Here is a 15819-nt window from a genome sequence, read left to right as displayed (position 1 = left end):
TAGCTTCAATAATTCACTGATGTCACCAGTCAACACTGTAAATTCACTATTTTAGTCAGCTCTTACCAAGTACCAGGTTCTAAACCTGATACCAAGTATCAGGGTTCTAAAAAATACAAAGATGAATAGGAGAATATTCCATCCTCACAATTTGACTTGTTGTGGTGATTGTTAAGTGCTGTTAAGTTGGTTCTAACATTTGACAACCTCATAGCGACTCTATATAGAACTTCCAAGGAGCAGTTGGTGGATTTGAATCATTGACCTTGTGATTAGCAGTCCAGAGCTTATCCTATAGCCCTATACCAGGACCCCAATTGTAATTAGGTTGCTGTTGTTAAGTGCCATCGAGTCAGTTCTGACCCATAATGACCCTGGGTACGGTATGGTTTCTGAAGAGCAGCTGGTAAACTTGGACTGCCAACCTTGAGGTTCAAACCAACTTTGCAGTCCAGCACATTAATCCACATTATAGAGAGCCCCAGATGAATTAGAAGAATGAACTGCTATACATTCCTTTTTAGGGTCATGATGTTATTTTTATTTTAAAAAATTAAAAATCTATCACTTATTAAGAGTCTGTTATATATCAGACAAAGGACTACTCTCCTAAATTTATGGACTACTTCAATGCCTCAACAAGAAGACAAATGATCTAATCTAAAATGGGCAGAGGACATGAACAGACACTTTACCAAAGAAGATATTCAAGTGGCCAACAAACATGTGGAGAAATGCTCACGGTCATTAGCCATTAAAGAGATGCAAATCAAAACAGCAATGAGATGACATATTACTACAGCGTTAATAACAAAGTTTCAAACAAACAAACCTCTGCAGGCAACAGTATGGAGAGACTGGGAATCTCCTACTCTGCTTGTTGGACTGTAAAATGGTGTAACCATCAAGGAAAATGGTATGGTGGTTTCTTAAAAAGTTGGAAATAGGAATGCTGCATGACACAGTAATCCCTCCACTTGATATCAATCCTCAAAAAATATGAGCTGTGATGTGATTAGATATATACACACCCATGTTTACTGCAGCACTATTCACAATAGCAAAACGATAGAGACAGACTAAATACCCACCAACAGAAAAATAGTTAAACAAACTTTGGTGCATACACGCAATGGAATATTATGCAACACTGAAAAATACATAAAACACCTCACAACATGGATGAACCTGTAGGACATTATACTGAGTGAAATTATTCAAATACAAAAGGACAAATATTATATGAGACCACAGTTGTAAAAAGTTAAGGAAATATATTCTTGCTAAATGAAACATTCTATGATGGTCGTAAGGAGCTCTGGTAGCATAGTGGTTACATAATTGAACTGCTAACTTCTAGGTCGGCAGTTCAAAACTGACAGCCGTTCTGCAGGAGAAAGATGAGGCTTTCTGCTCCTGTAAAGATTTACAGTCTCGGAAACTCTGTGCAGGGTCATTATGAGTCAGAACCGACTCCATGGTACTTAACAACAGCAACAATACGATGGTTGCATGGGAAGTGTGGGGGAGGGAAAAATTAAGTGAAAAGAGGTAAATACTGTTAACTGATGACACATGGAGTGAATTGCAATTGTTGTAATGACACAAAGTATTTATTTACTTTGTTGGAAGTGGGACTGATTATCTGCTCTGTAAACATAATAAAAATATGCTATATTTTTAGCATAATAAAAAGCTAAAAAATAAAATAAGTTAAAGAGTTTATTATATCCCAGGCACTACAATAAGCACTTGACTTGGATTATTTCGGTTAATTTTTGTCATATTCCTAGGAAACAGGATTGACAACATTAAGGCTTAAAAGGGTTAAGTAACTTTCCCAAAGTTACACAGTTAGAAGTGGAGCCAGGTTCTGAAGCCATGCCATTTCCCCCTTGCAGTCTGTTTTTGCCATATTGTATATGAATCACACCTGCTTTTGAGCATACCTCCCATTTCCCTTTCCTAAACCCAGTCAGGGAGGTGTAGACGAGCCTCTGACTTTGTTCTTCTGACCAGAGAACACTCAGCCATAGTCTTTTTAAAGTTGTCCTTGAAATAACAAAGAAATTCCATTTCTAGTTTATTTGGCATTATTCTCTCTTCTTGTTGGCCTCCAAGAAATGTAACATATACACTTCAACAGATACTCCCTGTGACATACAATTCAGACTTGAATGCATGCATGCTCCTAACTATCACCTCCTTCCTACCTCTGTGCATGTCAAGTCCAATGGATCTTCTTGAGAAATAACTCCTGGAGCCAGACCTTTCTGTTTCACTGCTGCCACTCAAATCCAGCTCTAGGTGATCTGCATTGAAGCAGCCCTAGGTGAACTTGGCTTATATCAATCAGTCTTCTACTCTCAGAATTCTTCAAAGGTTCCCCATGACCATCAGGATAAAATATCTCTTCCCGATATTCAAGGGTTTCCCACAGGAACCTCCCCTCCAGCCAAACTGATTTCCTCTTTGCCTTTTTAACTCCTCATTTAATGTACTACATCCCTGTTTTTGAATATTTCATCCTTCCTCAAAAACTCTGGTGGGTCTTAGTGCTCTCAGCAAATCTTCCTACTCTTCAGTCAAAGTGATCAGCCCCTCCTTTATGCATTCCATTTGGCTTCTGATGCCCACATGGGACTTGGTCATTGACTCACAGAGCTCTAAATGTCTTTCAAAATCACCTAATTCAATATGCTCATTTTACTGACTGAGGAAACTAAGGGTCAAAGTAAGAAAAGGATTCACCTGAGGTCAGTAGAAGTACACTACTTGTAATAATATGAAGTATATAATTTGTTAAATGTGGGACTAATGATCTATTCTGTAAATCTTTACTCAATTCATGGAGTCAATTCTAACTCATGGCGACCTCCTGTGTGTCAGAGAAGAACTATGTTCCACAGGGTTTTCAATAGCTGATTGTTTTGAAGTAAATCACTAGACCGTTCTTCCAAGGCACATTTGGGTTCAAAGTTTAGGTTAGCTGCTGAGTGCATTCATCATTTGCACCACCTGGAGACTCTTTTTTCAAAGCTTGAGGGTTTTTAAATGAAAGGAAATTGATGGACCATGGTCAAAAGATATGGCCTTGAGGAGGTTTATGTTGATATAGCTAGTTACGGGCCCTTGGGCAATTTTTTTCCAGAAAATGTCTTTATTGACATACATAGTTTATAAATAATCTATAATTTATTTGCTACAAATATATAATAGGACAAGGAGAAATAAATGTACTAGAAACTATGAGAGAAAAAAAATCTGATCATTAAGCAGTACATTTAACAATAGAAGTTTATTGTCTTTGGTAGTATCTAACATTGCTATCATTAGAAAAAATGTAGTTTTCAAAATTAAAAGCAACTTGTTTTGGCAACTGGAATCCAGGGTATTCCATCTTAGTGCTTTAGAAGGTGGGATGGTAGAAGGTGCATATTTGCATGTGCAATCATACAAACACCTATTGAGAGGGTAAGACAAGATAACCTGCCAAGGGCACACCATCCCTCTGCATTCTAGCATTTATCCACAGGAGGAAACAGAGGAGCATATTCAGGTGTTGGAGTCCTGTCCTTGAATGCTGACTGTACTATTTATACTCGGGATTTCTGAATTCCTCTCATCTTCTGTCTCCTTATTCTGCTCTAGTTTTCTTCATAATACTTATCTGTACATTAAATTACATGTTCATTCAATTAATGCTTGATTCATGTCTGTCTCTTCTATGAGAATGTAAGTTTCACCAAAGCAGAACATAGTATTCTCGGCAGTGCCTGGCACATGGTAGATGCTCAATAAATCTTTGTTAGATGAATGAATGAGCCACACCTCTCCTACAAGGCTGTTTTATGTGTGGAGCTCTTGACAGAGCATATGCCCTCACTATACAGTGGTTCCTTCTCACGGTCTGCCTTAGGTCAGAATTCCATCCTCAGTATGTTTGTTCCTCTGAATTAGGAGTTTCATAAAGGTATAAACTATGGTGGGTATTGTTGTTGTTGTTGTTGTTTTTGTTTATTTTTCAGAATGTTAGTGCTAGAAGAAATCCTAAAGATATTCGACTAGAATGGACTACAACACATGCCACTCCATGCCCATTTTATAGACACTAACCCAAGCCTCCTCACTCCAATTCAGTGACTTCCCCACTATAGCTTAAGTAGACCAACGGTTAGAACTCAGGTCCCCTGATCCCATACCCAGAAAGCAATCTCCCATGACTGAACTATCACAGCTGCAGCTCCTGACTCAGCACTGTCCTCCCTGCCAGCATTCAAGATGCTCTTTGTTGATGGAATGAATAAATAAGTTCTAGCTAGATACACACTGACATTTTACTATGCTCCAGGAACTCTGCTAAGGGCTATACAGTTATTATTCATTTTAAATCTCACATATACCCTTTGCTGTTGTCAGGAAAACTAGACAGGATCGCTGTGAGTTGGAACCGACATGATGTCACTTAACAACAAAGGAGCTCTGGTAGCGTAGTGGTTACGAATCGGGCTGCGAACCTTAAGGTCAGCGGTTCGAAACTACCAACCGCTCCGCGGGAGAAAGATGAGGCTTTCTACTCCCGTAAAGATTTACACCCTTGGAAACCCTGTACAGGGTCGCTATGGGTCGGAACCGACTCGACGGCACTTAACAACAACAACAACAACAACAGCCTCCAGTTAAAGTAAACAGAGAAGGGCAGTGACTTGTCCAAGGACTCATAGCTAGTTCATGACATCTCTGGAAGCCAAATCCCTGAGTCCTAACCTCTGTGCCCTTTCCCCTGAAAGGCACACAGGACAAACCTGGAAAGAATTGTTGGGGACATGTCTTATCCGCTGGCTTCGTGGACATTTCGTCGTCTTCATATGAATTCACACTTTTTGGTGAGTTTATGAATGCACTGTTATTGTTAAGTGCCGTCGAGTCAATTTCAACTCATAGAGACCCTGCATAACCTTCCGAAGGTAGGTTAGTGAATTTCAACTGCCGACACTTCAAACCTACTTTGCAGTCTGTGCTTATCCTACAGAGCCACACCAGGACTCAAGTTTGTTGTTTTTGTTGTTGTTGTTAAATGCTGTGAAGTCAGTTCTGACTCAAAGTGACCCTGTATAGGGTTTTCTGAGGAGCGGCTGGTGAATTTGAGCCGCCACCTTACGGTCCACTGCTCCAGTTTGTGTACTGGGAAATATCAACATTCGTCTTACCCCTTTCCCCAGGGGCCAAACTCCACTATCTGTGCAGATGAAGCCGGCCCTAGCTCACCTGTCCAAAGTCGGAGAGTTTCCTGCCCAAGCCTCGGTTCTCCAAGACCACAGCTGACATACTGGCTCTGGGACAGCTAGGTCTTCAGATTAAGGTGTCAGTCTCAGGAAGGTTTGCAAATAGCACGTGGTGCTGAGGTTTTTAACCTGCCTTTAGGGAGAAGTGGAGAGGTTCCAAGGGGTGTTTCCTGCCCCAAAGTACCTGCGCACAGGAACGCCTCTCTGGTGGGCGTTACCTTGACGCAGTGGATGAGGGGCGACTGGTGCTCTGGATTGCCTAAGGGGCCAGAGTGGTGGATGTGGTGAGGCCCTGGCGATCAGACAGGTTTGGCATTTCTAAGACCCTCTGCTGGAGTAACACTGCCACCCCACCACTGGCAATAACAATTATGAATAATCCTTCTTCCTCCCTATAGAAGCAGAGTCAAAAGTGTAAATTAGATTGTGTGTGTGCATCCCTTTCTATTAACCACTAAGCAAACAAACTGCCTTTCTGTGCTTTGACTTCAGAAAATTGTAGATGGCACTGTGAACTCTGAGTATAGATCTATAGAGCCAAGAACCACAAGTTTGGTTTGGAATCCAGTGAAGTGTCCTTGGGCTATTTACATACCAGCTGGGAACTCTGAACAGAGAATGGTAGAGCTGGGATGCTTTAAGAATTTGAGAAATGAGGCAGTGCATTAAACATTTAGTACAATTCTGACCACATAAACTTGTAGATGAATAGGAACCCATGGTGTCAGCTGATCTCCACCAGTGGTGATCCTGGGTGGACTGGAAACTATTATTTGAAAGTTGTTCTTGTTGCTAGATGTCTTTGAATCAGTTTTGACTCTGTGATCATGTGCCCAACAGAACAGAACATTACCCAGTTCTGCGTCATACTCACAATCACTGCCGTTTAAATTCATTGTTGCAGTCATGGTGTTAATTTATCTCATTGACAAATTTCCTCTTTTTCACTAACCCTCTGCTTTAACAAAAACAATGTTCTTCTGCAGCAAGTGGTCTCTTCTGATAATATGTCCAAAATACATGAGACAAAGCCTTGCTATCCTCTCTTCCAAACAGCATTTCACTGTACTTCTTCAAAGACAGGTTTGTTTGTCCTTCAGGAAGTCCATGGCTTATTTAATATTCTTCACCAACACTGTAATTCAACAGCATCAATTTTTCTTCAATTTTCTTTATTCATTGTTGAACTTTCTAATGCATGTAAGGTGACTGAAAATGCCATGACTTGGCTTAGGAACATTTTCGTCTTCAAAGTGACATTTTTGCATTTGAACACTTAAAAGAGATCTTTTGTAGCATATTTGCCCAGTGTAGTACCTCATTGAATTGGACTGTTGCTTACATGGGCATTGATTGTGAATTCAAGTAAAATGAAATCCTGACAACTTTAGTCTTTTCTCCATTATATATTGTTAGGTTGCTTATTGATTAAAAGTACACCTATGTAAATTTGATAACAAACAATTGTTGAGGGGTTGTTGTTCAAGCAGACAGGAAGTGTGCCATTAGCCCCAATTCTCAGATGAAGAATCTGAGGTTCAGTATTAGGTGTTATTTGGAAAAACAAAATATAAAGGAACACTGCAAACTCACTAGTTTAGAAAGAATGGGAAAAAAAACAAAGGCATCAAGGCTTTGAGGGGAAAAAAGAAAAAAAAGTTACATGAGTGTAAATGGATTTGTGCTTAGAGCAGCTTCACATGTTTCAGAATAGGACTACGCACAATAGAGTTTTCCAACACTGGGTTACTGGATGGATTCCAGCTACCAACCTTTCAGCTAGTGAACTAGGCCAACTGTTTGCACTAGACAGAGACCTCAAGGCCTTCAGCGCCTGCCTAATATTTACCCAAAAGAGGTTAGTGGGCTGGAAGAAAAACAAGCCAATAGTAGAGGCAGCTAGAAATCCACCCCTCCCCTCCCATCTTTCTTTGACCACATGGTCAAGCTTACACACACACACAGCAAACAACAACAACAAAACCCTCAGGTTTTATATTCAAAGCAAATGGATTAACTCCTGATTCCACCACTGATGAGCTTGTATCTCTGCTCAAGTCACTTAATGCCATTCTATACCTCAGTTTCTTTGTCTTTAAAAGGGGAATCTAGTGTCCCAGGCTTTCTACTGGCTGTTAGGAAAACAGAGAGGACTAAGGCATAATTAATTGATGTCCAAAAGGAGTCCCCAGGGATCTGATTAATATTTCCTGTTAGTACATTGGAGTCCTGATGTGGCACTGTAGAACAGCTCTGACTGCTAACCACAGGTTATCAGTTCAAACCCACTAACTGCTCCTCAGAAACTCTATACAGGTTCACTCTGGGTCAGAGCCTACTCAATGGCACTTAACAACAACATTAGTATACTGGAAGCTCAAAGTTGTTGAACACAGAAGCACAAGACCTTGATTTCCATCCTTAGGAGATGTTTATACTTTATTTGAACCCAGCATTTTCTAATACTGTAAATTTAAAATGTACTGTGCTCCTTAGCCCTGGCATTGCTGTACACACATCATTTTATTCCCTGGAGCTACTGGTATACTAAGCAAGCAATGACTGGGACAATACCTGAAATATACCAGGCCTGCTGTCAATAAACACAAACAACAAGACCTACCTATTTACTGTGGAATGTGCATTTACTTCATGTATGTTGCATTAGGTACTGGATCCAGCTCTCCACATGCATGATCTCAATTCCTCCTCCCTCCAGCTCTGCAAACTACATATTCTCACTTTATAGATAAGGAAACTGTGGCACAGGAAGTTTAAATAATAGTCACCCAACTCCAGGAAACTGGCTCTGAAATATTTTCTTTCCTTTCTAAAATGAAAATGAGAGATTTTTTCAGGACAGCAAACTGGTCTTTTTCTTTTCTCCACACTCCACTCAAAATGGAATTGTCAATCCAGTCTCACATAAAAATGCCCCAGCTCTGGAATAAGAAGAAGAGCACATGAATTGTTTGTTATCTCAGAGAGAAGCACCAGTCACTTTTTGATTAAAAAAAAAAAACAAGTTCTTCTGGCAGGAGGAAGGGAAATTTTACCTATGGGGCAAACTATCAAACAAACAAACAAAATTTTAGTTGCTGTAAAGTCGATTCTTACTCATGGCAACTCCATGTGTGTCACAGCAGAACTGTGCTCCATATGGTTCTCAGGGGTTGGTATTTGGAAGTAGAACACCAGGACTTTATTTTGAGGTACCTCGGTTGTTTTTCTTAAGTGCCACCCAGTTGGTTACAATTCAGAGTGACACTGTATAGAGTTTCCAAGAAGTGGTTGTTGGGCTTGAACTTCTGACTTTGTGATTAGCAGTCTAGTGCTTATCATACAGCACCACACCAGGACTTCGCTGCTTTTATTCCAGCTCATAGTAACCCTGTATAAGGTTTCCAAGGAGCAGCTGGTGAGTTTGAACCACTGACCTTGTGGTTCAAATCAACCTTGCAGTCCAGTGTTTATTCTACAGTGTCATACCAGGACTTCTCAAGGTGGACTCAAATTTTTCAACCTTTATGTTAGCAGCTGAGTGGTTAGCCCTTTGGACCATCCAGGGACTCACCTAATATGACATTGTGATGTGCATCTTGCAGATGACTTGCAAACTATCTTTTTGTTGATTTGGGTGGAATACCATATGTTGTTGTTACTAATAAGGGTAGGTGCTAAGGGAATTGATGAAAGAGACAGCACAAATCTAGAAAGGACAACAGTTCATCTGTAGACTACTAAGCTATGGTGTGTGGTAGTTCAGAGGCGGGCACCATACAAAAAATGTGCAGTTGTGTACCTGGCAAGCTTAGAGCTGACATTCACTAATTTGGAAGTTGAAGATTTTCCAAGTATTGTGTTATCAGCTCCTTTTTATTTAACATCATGTGCACAGGGCTGAGTTAATCATAATCTGTGGTTTCATGATGCTTCATCAAAAACTACAAAGCTTCTCTCTTGTTTTGTTTATTCATTTTCTTTTATCTCCATGCCCAATTCCAATTCAACCTCCCCCAGAGGCAATACCTTCAGTATTTTTAATATTTAGCCTTGAATTAATAATATACAAGAAATGCGTGTGGCCTAGAAGGGAGAAGGGAAAGAAAGAACAAGGCGGATGGGAGAACAGTTAAGCAGGTTTGCATGGGCTAAATAGGACAGAGGTAAATAACGATGTAAACACAGCCTTGGAACAACAAGTTTCTGGAATACAAAGAATGAGGCATGGTTTGAATGGGTAAAAGCGGGGAAATAAGAAGAGGAATAAAAGAGTAAGTAATCCACCAGAATTTCATGAACTTGACCTATGCTTGTGGATGCAGTAGGGCAAAGGAGGGAACAAATCTTTACAGTGAGGATCATCCCCACCCCCTTGATACACAAGGTCAATAAGGATGGGCAACTTAGACATTGGCTACCCAAAATGGAGTGAGGTACAAAGGCAAGAAGTGACTGGCTTACATATTTTCAATAGGGACCCTAGTTCCAGAGGGTACGGGGAAAGGTAGAATCTCCACTTAGTGGTTTCCAACCTGTCTCTATGGGGCTGATAAAAGGTGATGAGGATAAGACTCTTGAGGTTCAATAGGAATTGATTGCTATCAGGACTGACTGTGAGTGTAGGAAAGATAAAGATAGATGTCTTGTAACAAAAGGAGGGGAGTGGTTGATTTTACAGTCCAGGAGTGGAGGTTCCTGGAACCATTAAGGAAGAAAAGCGAAGTGTAGGATCCTATCCAGGGAAACAGTGATGCCAGAGATGGAGACAGAGACAATGATGTGGAGAGATGGAGCAACTGGGACTCTAGACTCAGGGAGAGAGAGGGTCAATTTTGTTGTGATGATGGAAGCTATACCACTGGTACTTTAAATACCAGCAGGCTATCAATACATGGTGGTCAGGTTTCAGCAGAGCATCCAGATGAAGACAGACGAGGAAGAAGAATCAGCAAACTTCTGAATGTTTAGACATTGAAAGCCTTATGAATAGTAATGGAACATTGTCAAATAGAGTGCCAGAAGATAAAACAATATGAATAGCTTCAGAAAATAGTCAGATATAGTGCTGGAAGATGAGCCTCTCAGGTTGGAAGGCACTCAAAACATGACTGGGAAACAGCTGCCTCCTCAAAGGAGAGTTGATCATGGGCACCAATGGATTAAAGCTTTGGGGACCTCATTTTCTGATGGAGCACAACTCAAAATGAGTAGAAACAGCTGCAAACATCCATTAATAACTGGAACATGGAATGTACCAAGTATGAATCTATGAAAATTGGAAGTCGTCAAAAAAGAAACAGATTGCATAAAAATTTATATTCTAGGCACTAGTGTGTTAAGATGGACTGATATTGACCATTTAAAATCTGACAATCTTATTTTTTATTATACTGGGAATCACAAATTCAAAGGGAAAGATGCCACATTCATCATAAAAAAGAACATTTCAAGATCTATCTTAAAGTATAGCCCTGTCTATGATAAGTTAATATCCATACACCTATAAGGAAGACAAGTTAATACCACTATTATTTAAATTTACTCACAACCACTAAAATTAGTGATGATGAAATTAAAGAATTCCACCAACTTCTTCCATCTGAAGTTGATTGAACATGCAATCATAATGTATTAATAACTACTAATGACTGGAATTGGTGTTGGAGGAGAATACTGAGGGTGCCATGGACTGCCAAAAGAACCAATAGATCTGTTTTGGAAGAGGTGCAGCCAGAGTGCTCCTTGGAGGCCAGGATGGCTAAGCTTCGTCTCTCCTACTTTGGACATGTAGTCCGGAGGAAACAATCGTTGGAGAAGGATGTCATGCTGGGTAGGGTGGAGGGTCAGAGAAAAAGAGGAAGACCTCCAACGAGATGGATCGGCCAGGTGGCATCATTGATGGACTCGGGGGTGGCAGCGGTGGTGAGGTTGGCCCAGGATCGAACATTGTTTCGTTCTGCTGTGCATGGAGTCGCTATGAGTCGGTTCCGACTCGATGGCACCTGACAACAACAACAACAACAAATGACTGGAATGCGAAGGTTGGGAAAAAAGTGGAAGGAAAATATGGTCTTGGTGATAGAAATTATGCTGGAGATCACAGGATAGAATTTTACAAGATCAATGACTTATTCATGGTAAATACCTTTTTCAAATGACATAAAAGGCAATTTTGCATGTGGGCCTCATCAGATGGAATACACAGGAAGCAAACTGACTACATTTGTGGAGAGAAACAGGAAAATCTCAATATCATCATCCAAATCAAAGCCAAGGGCTTACTGTGGAACACACCTTGCTTATATATATAAGTTCAGACTGAAGCAAAAGAAAATGAAAATATGTCCACAAGAGTCAAAATATGCCCTTGAACATATCCCACCTGAATTTAGAGACCATCTCAAGAACCAATTTGATGCAGTAGTCACTAATGACCAAAGACCAGAGGAGCTGTGGCATGACATCCAGAATATCATACAGGAAGAAAGCAAAAGGTCATTAAAAAAAAAAAAAAAACAGGAAAGAAAGAAAAGAACAACATGGATGTCAGACAAAACTAGGAAACTTGCTCTCCAGAGTAGAGATGCTGAAGGGAATGGAAGAAATGAGGATCTTTAAGAACTGAACAGAAAATTTCGAAGGACAGATCAAGAAGACAAAGCCAAATATTATAATTGAATATGCAATGACCTCTGGCATTAGAAAACCAAAAGGGAAAAACATGCTCACCATGTATCAAGCAGAAAAACTGAGGGAAAAATTCAAGCCTCTATTGCAATACTGAAGGATTCCATGGGCAAAATATTGAATAAGGCAGAAACCATCAAAGAAGATAAAAGGTATACACATAGTCAATGTACCAAAAAGAAATGGTCATTGTTCAACCATTTCAAGAGGCACGACATGATCAAGAACTGATGTTACTGAAAGAAGAAGTCCAGGCTGCACTGATGGCATTGGCGAAAAGCAAGGTTCAAGAATTGATGGAATGAAAATTGAAATCTTTCAACAAACTGATACAGCACTGGAGGCACTCACTCATCTTGCCCACAATTTTGGAAGACAAATATCTGGCCAACTGAAGAGAAGTGACCCAACAGAATATAGAAATCATCAAACTATAATATCATTAAAATCACATACAAGTAAAATTTTGCTGAAGATAATTAAAAAATGGCTGAAAAGTACATTGTCAAGGGACTGTTAGAAACTCAAGCTAGATACAGAAAAGGATGTTATTATTGTTATTAAGTGCTGTCAAGTCTGTTCCGACCCATAACAACCTTGTATGGGGTTTCTGAGGAGCAGTTAGTGAGCTTGAACTGTCGACCTTGTGGATCAAACTGACACTGCAGTCCAGTGCATTAATCCACAATACCACCCAGGACTCGAGAAGAGAATGTGGAGCTAGTGATATCATTGCTGATGTCAGATGGATCCTGGCTGAAGGCAGAGAATACTAGAAACATGTTTACTTATGCTTTATTGACTATACAAAGGCTTTTGACTATATGGATCATAACAAGCTATGGAAGAATGGGTATTTCATAACACTTAGTTATGCTCATGAAAAACCTATATAGAGACCAACAGGTAGTCCTTCAAACAGAACAAGGGGATATTGAATGTATTAAATTTAGGAAAGGTGTGCCCAGGCTGCATTCTTTAACCATATATATTCAATCTGTATTCTGAGCAGTAATCCAAGAAACTGGATTCTATGAAGAAGAACAAAATGTGGCATCAGATTGGAGGAAGATGCATTGACAGACTGTGATATGCAGAGGGTACAACCATGCTTACTGGAAGTGAAGAGAACTTCACTTCCAGCAGATAAAAGACTACAGCCTTCAATATTGATTGCACCTCAGTGTAAAAAAAACAATGGGACCAGTAAATAGCATCATGGTAAATGGAAAAAAAAAGTTGAAGTTGTCAAAGATTCATTTTGCTCAACACTCATGGAAGCATCAGTCAAGAAATCAAACTATGTATTGCATTAGGCATATGTGCTGCACAAGACCTCTTTAAAGTGTTCAAAAGCAAAGATATTTTGAGGACCAAAATGTAACTGACCAAAGCCATGGCATTTTCAATAGCCTCATATACATGTGAAAGTTGACCAATGAATAAGGAAGACCATAGAAGAATTTATGCAGTTGAGATATGGTGTTGGAGAAGAATATGAAAGTACCAGAAGAACAAATAAATCTGTGTTGGAAGAAGTACAGCCAGAATGTCCCTTAAAATCCAGAATGGCCAGAATTCATCTATCATACTTCAGATGTATTATGAGGAGGGACCAGTCCCTGGAGAAGAACATTATTCTTGGTAAAGTAGAGGGTCACTGAAAAAGAGGAAGACCCCCAATGAGATGGATTGGCACAGTGACAGCAATGTAGCAACAATTGTGAGGATGGCACAGGACCAGGCCATGTTTCATTCAGTTATGTCATTATGAGTTGGAACCAACTTGAGAGCATATAACAACAACAACCACAAAGAAGAACTGATGTCTTTGAATTCTGGTGTTGACAAAGAATATTGAGTATACCATGGACTGTCAGCAGAATGAGCAAATCTGTTTTGGAAGAAGTACATCCAGAGAGCAACTTAGGAAAGAGGATGGTGAGACTTCATCTCACTTTTGTTGGACATGTTATCCGAAGGAACCAATCCTTAAATAAAGACATCACTCTTGGGAAAGTAGAGGGTCAGAGATGAACTCACTGTAAGTCTCAGTTTTCAAACAAACAATAGGCAAGACTATATGAGAAACAATAACTCTAGGGAGGTGCTGGGAACAGCATATGCAAGCACTGAGAAGCTGTGGCCCTGTGACAAGATGGATGAAAATCCAACCCTGGGGCCCTCCTCAGAATTGTGAGCCATGGACCCTGAGGGCCAAGGAAGTGACCCCCTGAAGTCCCAGGTTCATAGGTTTTTGCGAACTCACTGGTGGGCTACCTCTATAATTTTCTTTGGTCTTATTGTTCATTCTATGCTTCTAACTCCAGTAATTGTAGCTTCTGAGAAAATGGTTTCTTATGTACCTCTCTTATGTCTCCATTGTGTCGGCAGTGTGTAGGGTCCTGGGAACAAATCTTTTTGAGGAACAAGCAATAGCCACCTGGGATGTATGTCAGAACAGCATCTTGATATTAACTTGAAGCATGAGCTTTTGATGTCCATACACAACAATGGGACCAAAACCCCTCTAAAGCCGAGACAGTAAAAAGTCTCCTCAGAGGACTCAGAAAGGCCAGGAACAGGTATATTGAGAGTATGAGAAAAAGTTTTTTACTCAAGGTTTGTAAACAAAGTAGATTGATAAATTCTGAGAGTATTGATAGAGGACAATAGTGGCAGCCCCCTCAAACCCCCTCTGGGTATAATAAGTTTAACCCAGATGCTCTCCTTCCTCCTGGAAGTATATGGAAATGTGATGTAGCACTTAGATGTAGAATCCGGAAAGAAGAAAAGGAATGTGGAAGCGAGACCTCACCTTCTTAGAAAGGTTGAGACTTGTCTCTCATCTTCCCTGGAATTGTAAGAGTAAAGAAGAAAGAATTATTAGTTGATAAATGAAGCCAGGTATCTGAGATCTTGCTCACAAACAAAAGCATGAGCTTTTGTTTGCAAAGTATGCAAAGACAGCTTGACTCCTTTCAAAAAACCTTACTTTAAGCCTTCTATGACCTTTTAAATCTTTTTCACCTTTACCCATTAGAGATTAAGTGCTAAAAGTATGTTACATAGCCTTGAGACAATTGTGATGTATATTTTAAAATTTGTTCCTGTGAATTATTGTGTCCTGTTTTGAATGATTAATCACTTTTCAGTTCTGTATCCTATCTTTTCTGAATAATCACGTCCTTCCTTTGTGAAAAATCCCTCCTTGAAAAAAGAAAATAAAAGACTGAAGTAGAGTGAGTGTTGCATGCAATGCAAGGCAATACAATGTTTGCAAAAGACCAGCTTGCCTGTCAGCTTGCATCAAATTTGTGTGTCTGTCTTCTTTGTCTCTGTGTCGTCTCTCTCTTTCGCCGCCAGATATCCTTACTTTGTGAAACCCACTCTCCTGTCGAGGTGGGACCCCGACAGGGAGGCACACACATCTTAGAATAACCATCCGTTAGAGATCAAAAGGGCAGTATTTCCCCAAGGATAAAGTTCTGACGGTTAAAAGAAGGAAAAATAGAAACAAAAAACACAGGAAAGAAATGGGATAAGCGATGTTAACATTGTGGGGCTAGCAATCGGTAACATAAAACAAAATACTTGTAAACTGCTGAATGGGAAACTGATGTGCTCTGTAACATTTCATCCAATTCACAATAAGAAGTTAAAAAAGAAATGAAAAAAGGAAAACCCCCAACAAAATGGTTGACACATATGCTTCAACAATGGGCTCAAACATAGCAACGGTTGTAAGGATGTGCAGGACTAGAAGTATTTCGTTCTGTTTTACATGAGGTTGCTATGAGTCAGAACATACTCAATATCCCCTAACAATAGCAATAACTATATC

The 15819-nt window shown here is 39.9% G+C and overlaps 1 protein-coding gene across 1 annotated transcript in view; it reads right to left on the bottom strand.

Annotated features, from left to right (window-relative positions):
* PAH (phenylalanine hydroxylase) overlaps window positions 1-5459 on the bottom strand; it is a 101056-nt gene extending 95597 nt beyond the window's left edge. The window contains exon 1 of the mRNA XM_006871087.1: window positions 5269-5459. Within this exon, the coding sequence (XP_006871149.1) occupies window positions 5269-5328 (60 nt within the window). The 5' untranslated portion in view covers window positions 5329-5459. The remainder of the gene's footprint in view (window positions 1-5268) is intronic.
* Between the last annotated feature and the right edge of the window lie 10360 nt (window positions 5460-15819).

This window comes from Chrysochloris asiatica, unplaced genomic scaffold (assembly GCF_000296735.1).
Source record: "Chrysochloris asiatica unplaced genomic scaffold, ChrAsi1.0 scaffold00160, whole genome shotgun sequence".
Classification (NCBI taxonomy): Eukaryota; Metazoa; Chordata; class Mammalia; order Afrosoricida; family Chrysochloridae; genus Chrysochloris; species Chrysochloris asiatica.
Note: the sequence above shows the minus strand (reverse complement) of the source record. Positions and strands in the feature narration are given on the sequence as shown.